The 20,237-nt window shown below is 41.9% G+C and overlaps 1 protein-coding gene across 2 annotated transcripts in view; it reads left to right on the top strand.

Annotated features, from left to right (window-relative positions):
- Positions 1–20,237, top strand: part of LOC310848221 (cytosolic phospholipase A2 epsilon-like) — a 41,916-nt gene that overhangs the window by 9,884 nt on the left and 11,795 nt on the right. For both annotated transcript variants that reach the window (XR_014566206.1, XM_083747020.1), the window contains exons 7-15: positions 2,905–2,962; positions 3,863–4,005; positions 4,836–4,922; positions 7,032–7,069; positions 7,587–7,722; positions 11,092–11,228; positions 12,137–12,359; positions 13,529–13,643; positions 16,298–16,435. Coding sequence is in view for 1 of the 2 variants with exons in the window: in XM_083747020.1 (XP_083603146.1) it covers positions 2,905–2,962; positions 3,863–4,005; positions 4,836–4,922; positions 7,032–7,069; positions 7,587–7,722; positions 11,092–11,228; positions 12,137–12,359; positions 13,529–13,643; positions 16,298–16,435 (1,075 nt within the window). In the remaining variant the exon portion in view is untranslated. The remainder of the gene's footprint in view (positions 1–2,904; positions 2,963–3,862; positions 4,006–4,835; positions 4,923–7,031; positions 7,070–7,586; positions 7,723–11,091; positions 11,229–12,136; positions 12,360–13,528; positions 13,644–16,297; positions 16,436–20,237) is intronic.

The raw sequence follows: 20,237 nt of genomic DNA, 5'->3' as shown, positions 1-20,237 counted from the left end.
GAATAAGTCCAGTTGAAAGAGGTTTATTGCAGCCCTAGTAAAAATATATAATCTAAGAAACAGGTTACTAAATGTGACAATATATTGATAAATCCAATCATTATTTTTAATCCAGTCAAGTGTGGGTAATATGTCATTTGTCATTCCTGATAAATTTACTGTCCATTTGGATTTGAGCCTGACTGAATAAGTCCCAGCAGAACCCAGCTTAGCCCTAATGGATGTATTCCCTGTTGCTTTAACCATAGAAATTGGGTTTTTGTTCCTTTGAGAATTTAAAATATGGGCAAATGTAAATAGCATCCATAATACATTTGTCTGTTCTTCATGGATTGAGGTTCTGAAATTAAACATTCCATAAAAATTGTGATCCAGGTAGCAAGCCTATGGCCACAACTTTCTTGCTTGCTTCCTTTTTAAAAAATGCTCTTCTTGTTAAAAAAAATTAAATCAATACATTGGATCCAAACTAAGTTGTATGTGTGTAGGCTCATTATATATATTTAGTAGATATTTATTAAGGTTTTAAAAATTATATTAAAAACATAACAACAATACAACAATACAAACAAACACAAACAAAAAACAAGTATAATTTCATTTCCTTATTTTCTTATACCTTACTTTCCTGACTTCCCCATACCTCCCCTCTCTGTATTCCAATTTCTATTTTATTAATTCAGCAAATCCTTTCCCTTAATTTCATTTAGTTTTTAACCCTTCTTTTCTTGCTACTTATCCAATCCGGCTGGAAACCACACAGTTTCTAAACCAACGTCATTCTAACATACATTAACTTTGCAATATTTCTTGAGATAGTCCTTAAATTTCTTCCAATCTTCTTCCGCTGTCTCTCTCCCCTGGTCTCGGATTCTGCCAATCATTTCTGCCAGTCCCATATAGTCTATCACCTTCATCTGCCATTCTTCCAAGGTGGGTAGATCTTGTGTCTTCCAAAACTTTGCGATGAGTATTCTTGCTGCTGTTGTAGCGTACATAAAGAATGTTCTATCCTTCTTTGGCACCGTTTGGCCGACAATACCCAAGAGAAAGGCCTCTGGTTTCTTCAGAAAGGTATATTTAAATACCTTTTTCAATTCATTATATATCATTTCCCAGAAAGCCTTAATCTTTGGGCATGTCCACCAAAGGTGAAAGAATGTACCTTCAGTCTCTTTACATTTCCAACATTTATTGTCAGGCAAGTGGTAAATTTTTGCAAGCTTGACTGGGGTCATGTACCACCTGTAAATCATTTTCACAATATTTTCTCTTAGGGCATTACATGCCGTAAATTTCACACCGGTGGTCCACAACTTTTCCCAGTCAGCAAACATAATATTCTGACCAATGTCTTGTGCCCACTTAATCAAAGCTGATTTCACTGTTTCATCCTGCGTATTTCCATTTCAACAGCAAGTTATACATTTCTGACAAATTTTTAGTATTGGGTTCTAACAATTCTGTTTCCAATTTTGATTTTTCCACCTGGAAGCCAATTTTCCTGTCCATCTTGTAAACCTCCATTATTTGATAATAATGAAGCCAGTCTCGCACTTTATCTTTTAATTTCTCAAAACTCTGCAATTTCAATTTGTCCCCTTCTTGTTCCAAAATTTCCCAATATTTCGGCCATTTGGACTCCATATTAAGCTTTTTCACAGCTTTCGCCTCCATTGGCGACAACCACCTTGGGGTTTTACTTTCCAACAAATCTTTATATCTAATCCAGACATTATACAATGATTTCCTGACAATATGATTTTTAAAAGCTTTGTGTGCTTTAACCTTGTCATACCACAAATATGCATGCCACCCAAAAGTATTATTAAAACCTTCTAAATCCAGAATATCTGTGTTTTCAAGAAGTAGCCAGTCCTTCAACCAGCAAAAAGCTGCCGATTCATAGTATAGTTTAAGGTCTGGCAGGGCAAATCCCCCCCTTTCCTTTGCATCAGTTAAAATCTTGAATTTAATTCTGGGTTTCTTGCCCTGCCAGACGAATTTCGAAATGTCTTTCTGCCACTTCTTAAAACAGTCCATCTTGTCCACAATTTGCAATGTTTGAAACAAAAACATCATTCTAGGCAATACATTCACCTTTATAACCACAATTCGACCAGACAAGGAAAGCTTCAAATTTGACCAGATTTCTAAGTCTTTTTTCACTTCTGTCCAAATTTTCTCATAATTATCTTTAAATAAATTCACATTTTTAGCTGTCATGTTAATCCCCAAGTATTTCACATTCTTAACCACGGTTAATCCTGTCTCATTCTGAAACCTCTCTTTTTCATAAGCTGTTAAGTAATAATAATAATTTTTAAATGGGTTTAATTAAGTGGCGCTGTGGTGTAAACCACTGAGTCTAGAGCTTGCCGATAGGAAGGTTGGCGGTTCGAATCCCCGCAATGGGGTGAGCTCCCATTGTTCGGTCCCAACTCCTGCTCACCTAGCACTTCAAAAGCACGTCAAAGTGCAATTAGATAAATAGGTACCACTCCGGGCGGGAAGATAAACGGCGTTTCCGTGTGCTGCTCTGGTTTTGCCAGAAGCGGCTTAGTCATGCTGGCCACATGACCCGGAAGCTGTCTGCGGACAAACGCCTGCTCCCTTGGCTTGTAAAGCGAGATGAGCACCGCAACCTCAGAGTCGTCTGTGACTGGTACTTTTACTTTTACCTTTAAGTCTGAATTGTAATCAAACACTATATAAAATTATTTCAGAATCCTTGTTTTTTCTGTACTGTGCTGTATTTGTGATTCAGTCATTCAATTTTGAAAGGGATTGATTATTATCCCCCTCCCCAAATGCTAACTTTTATATGGCAAAGAAAGTAATAAAAGGAAGTTTCAACTAGATTCTAAACTTTCAGTGTTCTTCTGTCTTCTTGTATGCCTACAGGCTCGTGAAGTTTGTTGTTTGGAATTTGAAGTAGAGAAGAAAAAAGGACAGAAATCAAGTAAGATTTTCATCATAGTAATAATGGTTTCTCTAGTTTTCAACCAGTAATAATTATTTTGAAGAATGTTTAAAATGAATTAACACCATTGTTTTAAATATATAGAATGCCTAGTAAAACTTACCTAATCTTATATAAAGCCTAGTTCTCTTGTTGATATTTCTTCATACTGTATCTTTCATCAATATATTCTGATCATTACATTTCTCCTTGATTAGCCACATCACACACTCCAACTTTTGCAAGGCTAATATATCCCATACATATTTCTCTTGATCCAGCAAGGGAGCTTTTTATATACAGGCTGTGCACAAATGAAGATTCACCTCTAAGACTACAAACCTATGCACACTTACTTGAGATCAAGTCCCACTGAACTCATTGACACCTCTGAGCAGAGCTTTTTTTTATGGTGGTACGCATACCCCTAAACATTTTGTGAATCCAAGATTGGCCTCATTGAGGGGCAGTATTTCAATATGCGTAGGAAAATGAGAGTACCCATAAACATATTTTTCTTAGAAAAAGAGCACTGCCTCTGAGTATACAGGGAGAGGATTGTGCTGTGAATGTGCCTTTGCATTCAAAGAGTATTGTTTACCTGCTGGGTGATGAATATTTATGATGGATGGGAATGCAATGAGCAAGACAAGTTCAATAAGGAACTGTATAGATATTTCACTGTTCATATTTGATTTCCTCAAAAGTATAGCTTCTGTTCAGAGTCTTAGCATGGTGCAATAACAAGGCCAAGTTAACTAACAGAGCAAGTAATATATAAATTAGTGATGTGGATGCCATTAAGAAATCTGATTTTTGCAGAGGCCCACTTTGAGTTTAGCACAAAAAGTTATTGCAAGCAACAGACCTGTCATGAACATTTTCCTTTCTTTCTTTCAGAACGTGAACTATCCCTTATGATGAAAGGATCCCATGAAGGATACCAGAAGCTTAGTTCAGGCCAGTCCTCATTCCACTATGCCAAATATAAGCACCCGACAATGGATGTTAAACTACCGAAGAAGGATCTAGATTATACCTTTGTACGTTATTCATCAGCCGAACACTAAGGGCTTATCCACACTTCCAATTGGTCCCACTCTTTCTGGGCCTGCACTTAAAATCTCTGTGTCTGAGTGGTTTTGTGTTTGTTTTGTCCCAGAGCTTTCCCCCATTATAACCTGCTCAATTGGAGCAAACATCCATTCAGATTTTGCATGGATTGTCATTTGCTCCAATTGAGCTTTAAAGAGTGGGTTTTAATGGGGAAAGCTGCAGAGCAAAAACAAAAAAAGGGGGGGGAGATGTGCTCAGACATGGAGCTCAGACCATGCCTAGAAAGAAAAGAGGAAATGTAAGTGTGCATAAACCCTAATGATAAAAAGGTTTCTTTTTTTCATTGATGTTTTATTTCCAGGAGGGGGAGGGGACAGGGGATTAATTGTGAAAGCCACTCTGAGAATATATATCATGTGTATACTAAAGGGAGAAGCATACAGTTTTTTTAAAAATAAAAAGATACGAATGAGCAGACTTTGTGAGTGGACTTCCCCCAACCCTCCAGAGCAGAATATAAAGGTGTGCAGAAGGATGCTGCAGGGTGGAGTTGCCATATTTCAAACAGTGAAAATCCAGACAGAAAAGCTGTGGAGCACTGCCAACATGGCCTGCCATATGGACTTTCCCAGACATTTTGCCGATTTTCACCCAGACACTGATTGACCACCCTACCGGAGGGAGAAGTGGAAACTGAAATCCTGTTGCATAAGTGGAAGTTCTTTCTCCTCAGGTGCAAACAGCATTGGATAAAATCCTAGACATGCAACTTTGCACTCTTTCTCATAGAAAGATGTGGGTTTTCTTCTTATTCCAGGGGCCAAGCTCTTATAACAGGAAAGAAAGATCCCTCAGAGTGGATATAAATTCACTTCCTACCAGCACGAAAATAGGGCTCGCAGAGGTGAGAATCAGTTGCTGTCCTTCTGAATATTGCTTTGAATTGATTCTTTTGGAAGAGAAATAGCCATCATTGCTTGCTTCCATAATCTACAGCATAAGGGGCCAGTTTATCGTTGTCATTGTTAATTGTTAATATAATGATTAGGTAGACTGTGGCCTCTGCATCATGGACAAGGTCATATGTACAACGCAGTAAAAAAGATTTAAAATTCCAAAGTAAAATTCCAAAGCTATCTAAATCCTTCAGTCTGAATCAATTATTGATTTATGGCTTACTGAATCACTTGCTTCTTATTTTGTTGCTTTTGAGGAATAATGAAACAATGTAAAAGGATCTAACTATTTATAACTATTTATGCATATTTGCTCTGGCAGTTTTAAATCTTTTAACATATTGCTTAACTAACAAATATGATAAAAGTCCTTTTTAAAAAATAATAATATCTAAATTCTGAGTAGAAATTGTAGAAAGAAGGAAGAACTTCCCCTTTATTTATGATTCCCAGAAAGGCAAATTTATTGACATGTTTCAATATGCGGGTGAATATAAATTTAATCAATTAATTCATGAGTCACCCAGAAGCCAGTTTATTGATTGTTACAGTCTTAATTGGTTGATAGACACTGTTGTACAGTTTCATTTGGTCTGCAATATTAAGGAAACCAAACCAATTTACACCTCCTGGATTAATGCACTGATCAGAATATAATTAACCTTCAGATTTCTCACTTCCATGCATTAAAATGTGTACATTGGGGGCAGGGGTGGAGTATGCAAAAAGGTATTTTGTGATAAAATGCATATTTAAATATTAATTTCCATGCAGATTTTAAGAGGGGATCGCATCTTAATGTGGAAATGGGATGGAATGGATTTGTGACTAACCACATGGGATACGAACACAGATCAGCAATAGACTGATCCATCCCTGTTATGTCATAAAGTGGGTTGCCTAGCCAATTGAAATAATTGTTAGAAATTATAGCATTTCTTTCACCCTTTATCTAGCTCTAGTCATGCATAATCAAGATGCTAACGTTTGCTTAGCTGCTTGAGAACATAGAAGGGGATTTGCATTGGAATGTGTATCCCATTCAAAGTAATATAGCCTGTATAGAAGAGGGATGGGAAATCCCAAATACAGCCCTCCAGGTCTCTCTGTTCAGCCTGTGGGACTCTCACAGGCATTATTATCCTCAAGTACAGTATCTTCTTGTATGGAATGTGTTCTGTAACTGTGGTAATGCCTCTTATCTAGATGAAGGACAGAGCGGGGTGTGTGGGTGTAAATGGCTCACTTTTGCATAATGTAGCCTACTGTACAAAGGCCATGTCAATTGCTGCATCCGCTGTTGGCTTCTAGGCCATATAGAAGGTTGTTAATGAAGCAATGTGACTCTGAGGCTGGAAAAAGTTCCTCACCCCTGTATCCTCCTTTCAATATTTATCTGAATTTGTGTTAAGATTTATGCCCAAGGTTTCCAACCCAGTAAGTGGAATGTGTGAACCTAAGAACCCTTGCCGAGACAAACCAAAGAACTATCTAGTACAGCATTCTGTTCTCACAGTGGCCAACCAGATTCTGATGGGAAGCCCACTCACAGGTGGGGACTGTGCTGTTGTGCTCAGGTGCTGCTTTCAGGCATCTGATTGGTCATGGTAAAAACAGGATGCTGGATTAGACAGGCCATTGGCTCAATCCAGCAGGCTCTTCTTATGTTCTAAGGACCTAAGTGCAACCACATTCTCCCCATTTGTGATGCCCAGAAACCGGTACACTGAAGATGGAACATGGTTAAGAGCGAGTGATAGGCTTATTCTCAAGGAATTCTCTAATCCTCTTTTAAAGCTACACAGGATGGTGGTGAATTCTGGTGCCTCTTTTTCTAAAAGAATAGCACTGATGGTGGCCCATCACTACATCATGTGTGAGTGAATTTCATACTGAATAAGTATATTTTTTGTCTTTCTTGAATCTTCCAAAAGAATTCTGTTTACATGCATGCATCTTCAGAACTGACTCAGGGCATCTATGCACCTTGTTTCAAAGGGAGGCAATGTATTCCTAGGAGTGAAATTTGTGTTTGCATTCTGTTTTTGTTTTTTCAGAATAAAAAAATGGCATTGCATGTGAAAACAGAAGTCTGGTAAGAGATCCTTCCTGTGTTGGATAGCTATAATCTTAACTATTTTTCTACTTGTCTGTCTGTTGGAGAAATATTCTTACAGGAGATTAGCCATGTGTTCAGGATATTAGTCATTTGTATGCAGTATGAGCACTGTACCTAACATTTATTGAATAAACAGAGTTTACATCTATATAACAAGAGTCACATTTTATACAGAGAGGGCTGATGTACCCTATAGCTTTAGAGTTCTAGTAAGCCACACTTTTGTGGTGTCGTTCTGCTTAATCTTTTTAATCGAAATCACTGCTGTGTAAAAACCACCACATAAACCTTGCTGCCTTGTGAAAGCAAATGACTTGATGCCCCGTGAGGCTTCGCCTGCCACACATTTTGTTAATTGGTCAGCTCAGGGATGTTGGCAAGCAGTCTCTAAGCTTGACTCTTGGATGAGTAGCACCTTTTAAAAGTTCTGAAACAGATTCTGAGATACAATATGCCTGTGTTCCCCCTACCACCTTCTGTGTGGCTATTCCAGCCAGACTGACCTAGATGTACGCTTGGGATATGGCCTTTGTAAACAGGAGCAAGATTTCTTGTGCAAAAGGCAGAAGATTGTTGCTGGAGCGTTGAAAAATGTTCTCAAACTAGAAAAGGATCTGCAGGATCATGAGGTACGTGATGCAGAACTCTGGCTATCGCTGCTGTATGAATTATCACAATAAGTGGAACGGAAATTGCAGAGAGAGTTGGGGAGCAAGAATAATGTGTGTCATGGTCAGCACACCACTGTGGTAGCCTCCCATAGAAAGTTGCTTTCCTGTTCTCTGCCGTGATTTAGTGTTACGTTGTCAGAGTGCTGCATCTGAACTGGTCACTGTGCACACGAGGAATAATTCACCAATGATGCCATCTTTTCCAAGGCTTGAGTGAGCACTGAACTTTCCAAGCAACTGCCCAAAGCGGTATCACATTCATGCCATTATTCATTCATGTGCCCTGCTGAAATTGGCTTAGTCACCCATTCTATTTTCTCATCCTCTGAGATGAAAGCAAGCATAATAAAATGCAGGCTAAAATGGCTGTAGCTCAATAGCATAACATCTGCTTGCATGCAGAAGTTCCCAGGTTCAGTCCTTGGCATTTCCAAGTACCGTATTTTTTGCTCTATAGCACTCCCCGGACCATAAGACGCACCTAGTTTTAGAGGGGGAGAACAAGAAAAAAAATTATCTCCCTCTCTGCGCAGCGCCCCTTCAGCAAAGCAGCAGGAGGAACGGAGCCCCTACCATTTCTCCTCCCGCTTCGCTGAAGGGGTGCTGCGCAGAGAGGGAAAGCTGCGCAGCGCCTCTCCAGTGAAGCGAAGCCAGGAGAGCAAGAGGGATCGGTGCGCACTGATCCCTTTTGCTCTCTTGGCTTCAGCGAAAGCAACGCGAAGCCTCCGGAGTCTTCTGGCGGCTATCCCTGAAGCCATGGAGCCTGTATTCGCTCCATAAGATGCACACAGATTTCCCCTTAATTTTTGGAGAGGAAAAAGTGTGTCTTATAGAGCAAAAAATACGGTATTATTTATTTATTAAATTTGCATACCGGACTCTGAGGTCCAGCTCCGAGGGCCTTCTGGAGGTTCCCTCCCAATGAGAAGTGAGGTTACAGGGAACCAGGCAGAGGCAGAGGGCCTTCTCAGTAGTATCACAAGCAAGGAGAGAGGAGCATTAGCTCACCATAGCACATGTATTTTTCTTGTATCTGACTACTTCGCTCAGATTGCTGTGCTGCCTTTAACCCTATTGACCTCATTAGACTGAAGCAAAACTAGTTAGTAAGTTCTCCGCCACTGAAAACAGCAGCCTTGAATCTGCTCCTCTTTTTTGCCTTGTGACATTTTATCGTGTTTTAAATTTTCTGTTGAGAGCCACCCAGAGTGGCTGGGGAAACCCAGTCAGATGGGTGGGGTATAAATAATAAATCCCACAGTGGGATCCCAAAGTTACCACAGCGGTTCACAACAGAAAAATACATAATGAGAATTCAAAATACATAATAAAAACTAAACAATAACCTCCCTCCCACAAACGCATTTTAAAAGCCACAGAGTGTTATTCAGCCGAAAGCCTGGTTGATGAGAAACGTTTTTGCATGGTGCTGAGAAATATTCAATGCAGGTTCCAGGCGAGCCTCTCTGGGAAGGGCATTCCACAAATAGGACTGGGAGTGTCTCCAGTCTGAAACCACAGAGAGAGATACCATGGGCCCATTGAGTTCAGTATTTTCTACCCTGACTGACAGGGACTCTCCAATGGTTGATATGTTTTGATATTCCTGACACATTGGGCATACTGAATGTTTCAATAAATCAATTGGAGGCTTCCCATTTTTCCCTTGACTTTTTTGGCTTCTTGTTGTTGCCCCTTCCTTTGCATGTTCTGCTGATCTCGACAACACCAGTGGTGATGACGTTTAATAATAGTTATTATCTATCAGGTTTCCCAGGCTTCAGACCCAAGTAATGAGTTAAGCATGCAATTAGTAAAGCGACTGTTAAAGTAATTGCTTAAGCATGCACTAAACTCTCCCATTGAAATCATCAAGACTTAATTAAAAATGAGGGTTTTAAATCAGTAGTCAGCTAAAGTTTTCATCAGTTGTGGCACAGAGAGCAATTTTATTTATTTGATTCATTATATATACTGCTTAGCCAACTGTTTTCTCTTTGAATTTTAATCAGTGCAGGAAGGAGCAGTGATGATTACTAGGGCTGAGATTTTTAAGCGCACATGACTGCTTGAAACCAGTGGAGCACTAATTAAACATCCCATCAGCACAAGGATATACACTTGGGCAATGGAAGTTTCTCCCCACTCCTTCTCCCACTCCTCCCTTAAATCTGTTCTGGGTTGTTTTCCCCACCCGAAACTCTCTGGACCAGATTGGGGTGTGGGGCAGAGAATGAAGTTGTTGAAAGTGACCTTCCATTCAGGAGTGGTAGCTGTTGTTTTCCAAAATTACAAGTTATATTCCAAGTTTAGATTGCTTCAGGATCTAAAAAACCCCATCCCTACTAAGGTGTTCGTAATGTGCAAATGTCTTCAAACAGAATAATCAGTTCACTGGTTAAAAAGCAGATTCTGCAATTTATTTTATTGATTGACAGCCATAATTAAAATACTTCAGTTTCTTGTGCATTAGCCTGCTTTTCCACAGTCATCTCTAGTTTGTTTGTTTTTTAAAGTAATATATTGCTTACATGCAAATTAATTTCAAAGGGGGCATGCATATCATGAGATGTGTGACATGTGTGTTGCATGCCATGATTACATATTTCAGACAGCTGTTCAAATATGTATACAGTCATGCCACACTTCATGCATTACCATAGATGAGATTTTCTATGCAAATTGGTAAAACGTGTATGAAACTTTGGTCTGCAAATAGGCTTATGTTGGGGAGGAGAAGTTGTGAGACGGAGGAGACTTTAAAGAAGGCATTGACCAAAACAAATGAATGAGAGGGATGTGAGAGAGATCCTATTTTCAGTTAGCCTGGTTATGGAATGCTCTGAACTGATATGCAATGTCTAAAAGAAAAATAGGCTAGCTGTGAAACTGGGTATGAGGCAACTGTTTACTAATATCACAAACTGGCAGAATAACTGCCTGAATAATAATGAAGAACAGCTGATTCATTCTTTGCAGTTTGTAATTTATCTCTATTATTGATTATATTGCTTAATTAATTAATTACCACCTTTATAAAGGCTCTGTGGAGTAGAAAATATTAACAGTGAATTATCAGTTTCCACTTTTGCATCATCAAGCATGATGGGTCCTAACAGCACATTTCTTTCTTGCTGCCAGTCTCTTCTAATCCAGAAATAGATTAGCTGCAGATTTACTTTGCCAGATCCCATCATACCACAGCAGGGAGGCCAGACCCCTCATGGGTTCATGGGGCCGCCATCTGCACAGAGGTCATAATGGTGTCCATATGTGAAGTGTCCCTGCATCTTCGTGTGCTCTAGCTTGCTTGTTTATGCCTTGCAGGTTCCAGTAGTTGCAATTATTACGACAGGGGGCAGTACAAGATCACTGACTGCGTTCTATGGAAGCCTACGAGGTCTTCAGAAGTTAAATCTCTTAGATTGTGCTACATACTTAACCGGTTTGTCTGGCACAACATGGTAAGGACACAGACATTGGGTTCTATGTGGAGTTATAGAAGTCAGCCTTGTTTGATCTGTAGGTTACTTAACTGCTTGGCTGAACATAAAACGGAATCACTGGTCTATATCAGTATCAAAGCTCTGGCTTGCTGTTGTTTGTGAACCTTTTCCAGTGTTGTTCTAACTTGAAGACACAGGAGTCAGTAGAGTCATTTACATACTTGGATGGATCTCGACTTATTTGCAGTGAACTTGCTGTAGACCCACTGAAATCAATGTTAGAAGTTAAATGTGATAAAAAATAGCATGGCACCAGCCCTTTCATTAAAAGCCATCAATTCCCCAAAAATCTGTAGTGATGCAAATAAGACTAGAATCTGAAGTTGCCAACTAAATGTATTTGTAGGTTTGGAATAGACAAAAGGAAATTCCTCTTTCCATAACTGTTTATCAATACAAAAAAAATTCCTTCCAGTAGCACCTTAAAGACCAACTAAGCTAGTTCTTGGTATGAGCTTTCGTGTGCATTCACACTTCTTCAGATACACTGAAACAGAAGTTTCCAGACCCTTCTATATAGTGAGAAGGTGGGGGCAGACCAACACGGCTACCTATCTGTAGCTGTTTATCAATAGCTAGCAGCTATGATCACTAAATAGAAATCCCATGTTGAGAGAGAGCATACCTTTAGAATACCATTAGGGTACAATAGGAGAGCCGTTGACTTGTGGACTTCCTAGAGGCATCTGTCTGGCACCACTATTGGAAACAGGATGTGTTGCTAAAAGGAACAACATACAAATGGATTCCAGGATCAAGCAACATAGCAGCCCTCATCCAAGCAAAACAACTGGAAGGTACTGGAAGGTACCCAACTGTATATGCTTATGTTCTCACACTGTCCTTCCATGTCTTTCCTTTCTCAGGACCATGGGGAACTTGTACAGAGATGCTTGTTGGTCCAAAAAAGATTTGGATGAGCAAATCAATGAGGTGAAAAGACATGTGACCAAGTGCAAGCTGGATGGCTTGTCCATAGAGCGTTTGAAATATTACAACAGGCAGCTGCGTGAGCGGAAAGAAGAGGGACAAAAGACATCCTGTATAGACCTATGGGGGCTCCTTATTGAATATTTGTTACATGATGGGGTACAGTACTTTTGTTACTTCCTGAGTTTATTTTTAGCCTGTTAAATAGCACAGATCATCCAGGCATACTGGATATAACTTAGACATTTATAAATCTAGGCCTTTGAGTTGGGAGAGATGCTAGTGTGGAAAAGCTAGGCTGACAGGAACTGAGTTTGAGAGGGTCACTGCTGCCATCATAGTACACTCACAATTTTGTTGTCTCGTGCCCCCGTATGGTGAAATACATTTTGTGGATAATTGAAAGAATATAAAAACAACAACAACAAACCCACAAAGCCTGTTGTGCCAGAGGCTAAAGTAGGGTGAGTGCATACGGCATGAACAATCATCTTTCACCTTGCACTCAACTGCCTCAAAAAATAATCTGCCTCCAGGCTCAGCATTAAAAACAACAACAAATAAACAAATTAATATGATGCTTAAATGAAACCTTCATTATGCTCAGAGATGTTGCTCCTCAGTATAACATTCTATTTCGCCCACAATGTGATGCCAGAATCACATTGGACCAGTGGTTTTCAACCTGTGTTCCATGGCACCCTGGGGTGCCTTGAATGATGGCCAGGAGTGCCACAGACAACACTGGCCTCTGTCCTTCTGTCCTAGCCTCCCTCCTTTGATGCCCTCTCACATCTCTGCCTCCCCAAGGCTTGCACAGTTGTTTGTTGCAGCAGCCCTGCCTACAAGCTTCTCAGGGGAGTGGTGCCTCTGGAGCTGGCCAGGGTTCCTGATTGCCAGAAGCTGACGTGGCCTCAGAGTAAGCAAGCAAGTGGGTGAGGGAGCCCAGCCAGCCAGTCTGCCAGCCCTTGCTGTTGGGAATAGACAGACAAGTCCCAAGCCCCTGTGGGGTAATGTGAGGAGGTACCTCTCTCTGGAGCTGGGGTCAGAGACCAGGGATGGCAGCAGTGGCTGCCCGGAGTACTCCCAAAAAGAGGGGAGAGGAGATGAGGCTGAGGGAACACTCCAAGAGGGTATTTGAAAAAGGGTGAGGGGCTGCCAACTCTGCAGGCAAGGAGTGACCTAACTGGGCTTCTGAGCCCCACAGGGGTGCCACAGAAAGAATGTAGTTGGTTAAGGGAGCCGTGGACTCAAAAATTTTGAAAACCTCTGCATTAGACCACTTTCTTTTTCCTGAGCCAATCTTATATTTCTTTCAATCAACACAGAAAGACAACCATAAACTGTCTGATCAGCAGCAAGCAATTAATGAGGGCCAGAATCCTTTACCAATCTACACTGCAATCAATGTGAAAGAGAAGTACAGCACTATGGATTTCAATGGTAGGATATTTTTGTTTTTTAATCTGTCGCTAGATCCTCATCTCCAATTGTTTTTTGTGAGAGAAAAATGAGGGAGTAGGAGTTTGGTATTGCCTCATGATTGGAAAGCCACCTTAACCAACTATGTAAAAGTTGGGTAAAGGTAAAGGGACCCCTGACCATTAGGTCCAGTCGTGGCCGACTCTGGGGTTGCGGCGCTCATCTCACTTTATTGGCCGAGGGAGCCAGAGTACAGCTTCTGGGTCATGTGGCCAGCATGACTAAGCTGCTTCTGGCGAACCAGAGCTGCACATGGAAACACTGTTTACCTTCCCACCAGAGCGGTACCTATTTATCTACTTGCACTTTGACATGCTTCTGAACTGCTAGGTTGGCAGGAGCAGGGACTGAGCAACGGGAGCTCACCCCATCGCGGGGATTCGAACCGCCAACCTTCTGATCGGCAAGTCCTAGGCTCTGTGATTTAACCCACAGCACCTCCCAAAAGTTGGGTACAAATGTAATAAATACATGAAGTCCAGAGGCAATGTGGGTATCAACCCCACTGAGAATGCTGTCCCTGCAGATGTGTAGAAACATAAAAGAGATCACTCTAGCATACCCTCAAACTGCCCTGATTTTCCAGGGACAATCCTGGAATTACAAAAGTCATCCCGGCTTCTGATCTGATCCCGGAATGTTCCGCAACTGCTGATCCCGGAATTTCCTCTGCAACGGAGCCCAAAGAGAAGGATGAGCCAGAGCTCCTGCCAAGCAACGGCAGAGGGGAGCATCCTCTTGCCTCTCCATGGCTGCTGCTGCCAACTTCCTCCCAGCTTGTAGCAGCTGCTGGAGAGCAGATGAGGAGGAGGAGGAGATGCTGCTGCTGCAAGGCCCAGGCCCTTGTGACGTGCTGGCTCTGAGGGGCTGGCTGAGGGCAGGGCTGTCCTGGGCAGGAAAAAGGGAGAGTGGAGCACAAGGAGTCTTGATTAATAATAATAATAATAATGCTTTGTGCATCTGCGTCTAATCTTGCCCCTTTCTTAAATTTATTTATTTGTGTGTGTTTCTCTTTTTGTGCGTCGAGGTCCCCAAGACACCCCCCCAAAGAAAAACACAATTGACACTTAATTTTTGTTTAAGGTTTTTGGCATAATTTGGGCCACAACTTTATTCAAATTACAGCAATGTGAGTGGTTGCTTAGCATTGGTAGCACTAACTGACCCCACCCGGGGACAGCTCTGACATTCGCACCCCCCGCGAAGTCAGCAAGGGTAAGTCACCTGGGGAGAGAGACGGGACTGGGAACCATGCCTCACCTCTCCCCAGAATGCTCCCAGGGGCTTGCGTGGCCCTAGCCCCTTGCCAGGGGGTTTCGGACTAAAGCATGGGGAGCCCCTGGGTTCCTTTAACGGAAAACCCTTGAAGCAGCAGCAGCATTTTGGAGGGGCAGGCACAGCCAAATCCATACCCCTCCACTAACCAATTCCAAGACCAATGCCTAACCACAAACCTTACAAGTTGTGACGATTTGCTACGCAGTAGGCAAAAACCAAGTGGCACACACTAATCAGCCAAATGGACAAAATTCCTACCGGGCCCCTGCCCCAAAGCAGACGACCCCATGACAGGCATAGCAATTAGGGAAGGGAGGGCGGGTGATCTGAGGTAAGCAGCAAAAAGAGGAAGTTCTTGGCTGCGAGCATTGTATTTAACAAATAGGGCTGTCAATCAGCAAATGGCAACATCTAGATTTCTCCAGTAACAGCCCGCCCCTGCTTAAAGGATGGCCAAGCCATTTGCCTAGTAACAGTGAGGTGTCTTGTCAGCCCCGCCCGCAACCTGTGCTCCCCATGAGGGAGAACACACTTTGTAAATCTACCAAAGAATAAAATAAAACTGGGATTAAGGGGTTGTCTCAGGACAGTGGAGGGCATGTGTTCTGTGTCCCATTGGTGTGGTGGTGGTGGGGATGACAAAAATGGGGGGTTGAGGAGGGTCAGTTGGGGGGAGTGAGAAATGTCCCTCTTTTCATCTGAGGAATGTTGGAGGGTATGCTCTAGCTGGCTTGCAGTTTCCACCTAAGGTCTGCTTCAGAGCTGGGGCTTCTCCACACTTACATTTTGCTCCATATTTTCCAGGTACAGGTCCACACTTTAAAGCTCCATGTCTGAGTGCTCTCTTTTTTTGCACCAGAACTTTCCCCACAAAAACCTGCTCTTTAAAGCTGGAGCACAACGAATTGCAATTTGGGCTTTTCATGGATTGCCATTTGTTCCAGTAGAGCAGTAAAGAGTGGTTTTCGTAGGGAAAGCTCCAAAGCAAATATATATAGAGAGAGAGCACTTGGACATAGAGCTTTAAAGCACAGACCATGCCTAGAAAGCACAGAGGAAAGAAAGGTAACTGTGGCTAAGCCCTTATAATGCAATGACCTAGTTTGCACATGACGTTTAACCAAGCTATGCTTTAATGTGAGCAACAAGTGTTCTAGTGCACCTGTGATTTCTTTGGACAGGGTGAGCTATAAGTTAAGCTAAAGAAGAAAATGTGTCTTAATTCATAGATCGATGGAGAGAGAGAGAGAGGGAGAGAGAGAGAGAGAGAGAGAGAGAGAGAGAGAGAGAGAGAGAACACTTTGCTCATGTTCTTGTAAATGTGATTGTAACTGCAGAATGGGTTGAGTTCACACCCTATGAAGTGGGGATACTAAAATATGGAGCTTTTGTCCGTGCTGAAGATTTTGGAAGTGAATTCTTTATGGGGCGTCTGATGAAGAGGATTCCAGAGACTCGGATCTGTTACCTACAAGGTTCTTATGATTTTTGTTTAATAATGTAAAGTAAAATAAAAAAGTAAATAATGAAGTAGCAATAATATAACCGATTTAGCAATCAAGTCCATGTAGTATGGGTAGTAACAGAGCTGTATGATCTGTCTAAAATCATATTGATGTACATGAGCATGTAGGGTATCTGAAACCCACACCAAAACTGTAATGAATTACCTTTTCTATGAATAGGTCAGTTTAAGGCATAAATGCTAGCTGGAACATAAGAAGGGCCTGCTGGACGAGACAGCCTGTTCCCACAGTGGCCAACCAGATGCCTGTGGAAAACCTGAAACCAGGACGTGAGCACAACTGCACTCTCCTCAACTGTGATTCCCAGAAACTAGAAATATCAATAAGCTACAACTGTAGCCCAAATTGTCACTCAACCAGTTCCACAGTCATTGTTTAGTATTGGTAGAACTAGTCAAGATAGTGTGATACGAAAGGAAAACAGACTGTTATCTTTAATGTTAAGTTCAACAATCTCTGTACAGTTACAGATAGGTAGCCGTGTTGGTCTGCCATAGTCAAAACAAAAAAAAATCCTTCCAGTAGCACCTTAAAGACCAACTAAGTCAGTTCTTGGTATGAGCTTTCGTGTGCATGCACACTCTTCAGATACACTGAAACAGAAGTTTCCAGACCCTTCTATATAGTGAGAAGGTGGGGAGGGGTATTACTCAGAAGGGTGGTGGGAATGGGTGATTGGCAGATAGCTGTGATGAGCCTGTTGACGACTCTTAACGACTGCAATGGGTCTGCAAATGAGCAGTGTATGGCATCTTTGGGCAGCTGCTTCGTTGTTTAGTCGTTTAGTCGTGTCCGACTCTTCGTGACCCCATGGACCAGAGCATGCCAGGCACTCCTGTCTTCCACTGTCTCCCGCAGTTTGGTCAGACTCGTGTTTGTAGCTTCGAGAACACTGTCCAACCATCTCGTCCTCTGTCGTCCCCTTCACCTTGTGCCCTCCATCTTTCCCAACATCAGGGTCTTTCCCAGGGAGTCTTCTCTTCTCATGAGGTGGCTAAAGTATCGGAGCCTCAGCTTCAGGATCTGTCCTTCCAGTGAGCACTCTGGGCTGATTTCCTTAAGAATGGATACGTTTGATCTTCTTGCAGTCCATGGGACTCTCAAGAGTCTCCTCCAGCACCATAATTCAAAAGCATCAATTCTTCGGCGATCAGCCTTCTTTATGGTCCACCTCTCACTTCCATACATCACAGTCAAAGGCTTTTGCATAGTCAATGAAGCAGAAGTAGATGTCTTTCTGGTACTCTCTAGCTTTCTCCATAATCCAGCGCATGTTTGCAATTTGGTCTCTGGTTCCTCTGCCCCTTCAAAATCCAGCTTGCACTTCTGGGAGTTCTCGGTCCACATACTGCCTTCCTTGTAGAATTTTAAGCATAACATTGCTAACGTGTGAAATGAGTGCAATTTTGCGGTAGTTGGAGCATTCTTTGGCACTGCCCTTCTTTGGGATTGGGATGTAGACTGATCTTCTCCAATCCTCTGGCCACTGCTGAGTTTTCCAAATTTGCTGGCATATTGAGTATAGCACCTTAACAGCATCATCTTTTAAAATTTTAAATAGTTCAGCTGGAATATCATCACTTCCACTGGCCTTGTTATTAGCAGTGCTTTCTAAGCCCCATTTGACTTCACTCTCTAGGATGTCTGGCTCAAGGTCAGCAACCACACTACCTGGGGTGTACAAGACATCCATTTCTTTCTGGTATAATTCCTCTGTGTATTCTTGCCACCTCTTCTTGATGTCTTCTGCTTCTGTTAGGTCCTTTCCACTTTTGTCTTTTATTATGGTAATCTTGTACGAAATGTACCTTTCATATCTCCAATTTTCTTGAACAGATCTCTGGTTTTTCCCATTCTATTGTTTTCCTCTATTTCTTTGCATTGCTCATTTAAGAAGGCCTTCTTGTCTCTCCTTGCTATTTTTTTGGAAATCTGCATTCAGTTTCCTGTATCTTTCACTATCTCCCTCACATTTTGCTTGCCTTCTCTCTCCCTCATTGGACAGCCACTTTGCTTTCTTGCATTTCCTTTTCATTGGGATGGTTTTATTTGCTGCCTCCTGTATAATGTTACGAGCCTCCATCCATAGTTCTTCAGGCACTCTGTCCACCAAATCTAAATCCTTAAACCTGTTCCTCACTTCCACTGTGTATTCATAAGGGATTTGACTTAGATTGTATCTTACCGGCGCAGTGGTTTTTCCTACTTTATTCAGTTTAAGCTTGAATTTTACTATAAGAAGCTGATGATCTGAGCCACAGTCAGCTCCAGGTCTTGTTTTTGCTGACTGTATAGAGCTTCTCCATCTTCTATAGTTCAGGTACCTCTATACAATTGTACCCCAATTGTACGGCCTTGGCCCAGTATACCTGAAGGAGCGTCTCCACCCCATCGCTCAGCCTGGACACTCAGGTCCAGCGCTGAGGGCCTTCTGGCGGTTCCCTCATTGCGAGAAGCAAAGCTACAGGGAACCAGGCAGAGGGCCTTCTCGGTAGTGGCGCCCGCCCTGTGGAATGCCCTCCCATCAGATGTCAAAGAGATAAACAACTACCTGACATTTAGAAGACATCTGAAGGCAGCCCTGTTTAGGGAAGTTTTTAATGTGTGACATTTTAAAGTATTTTTAGTCTTTGTTGGAAGCCGCCCAGAGTGGCTGCGGAAACCCAGCCAGATGGGCGGGGTACAAATAAATTATTATTATTATTATTATTATTATTATTATTATTAAGAGCACCTTAGAACACTCAGGATGCTACACAGAGATTATCTCAGTAATTCAACAACATTGTAGGGTGGGCCAATACTACTGTCCTCCTATGGGACTGGGAACTGAGGAACAGTGACTACCTAGTGAGTTCATAGGAGAATTGATATTAGAGCCAGGAGCTTTGTAATTCATAGCTCGCAAGCAATGAGAGAGGGGCATTAGCTCACTATAGCACATGCATTTTTCTTGCTTCTGACTACTTCACTAAGATTGCTGTGCTGCCTTTAACCCTATTGACCTCATTAGACTGAAGCAGAAACTAGTTAGTAAGTTCTCCGCCACTGAAAACAGCAGCCTTGAATCTGCTCCTCTTTTTTGCCTTGTAGCCCAACAAGATATCATCAGGTGAATTTCTCTATCCCTACCTAACTACCTGGCATTTCTGGAGGCAGGGAAATTCACAATGCAATGATATCACAGCAGAAAGAAGAGATGCAAGCCTCGTGCTTTTGATGGCTAGAGAATCTCCCATAGCTTCAGTCACTGAGTATTTGTGCATGACAGAGGCCTATACCAGGAGCTACTCTGGGCCACCACTCTGATGTCTGGCATTATTTGTTCAGTGTTAAAATAACTTTGCATATGTTATGTCAGGATCCCTTCCATTGTAACAAATGCTAAGGTAATGTAGATGAAGTAAGGATTGAAACAATGCTTATAATCTGTGAAGGGATAATGATTTGTCCAATGCTACCAGTGAATTGTGTGGGTGTGTGGCTCTGATTCATAATCACAGTAGCGCTCACAGAGTCCCCTGATTAGTGGAAAGAAAGGCAAACATGTTCTGAGTTTACACACCCACACAACTGAAAGAATACACCCTGTACTTGCCTTAGCCAACCCATTAAAGCAGAATGGGCAAGCCACCACAAATAATCTGCTGACACAAGGGTAGGTACAGCAGAAGCAAATGGCGGCAGGCCAATTGATACATTGTCAGCACAATGCCAGGCATCAGAAGACTTGGGTGTCTCAAGACATGGA

Source organism: Podarcis gaigeae (assembly GCF_964106915.1).
Source record: "Podarcis gaigeae genome assembly, chromosome: 1".
Taxonomy (NCBI): domain Eukaryota; kingdom Metazoa; phylum Chordata; class Lepidosauria; order Squamata; family Lacertidae; genus Podarcis; species Podarcis gaigeae.
Note: the sequence above shows the minus strand (reverse complement) of the source record. Positions and strands in the feature narration are given on the sequence as shown.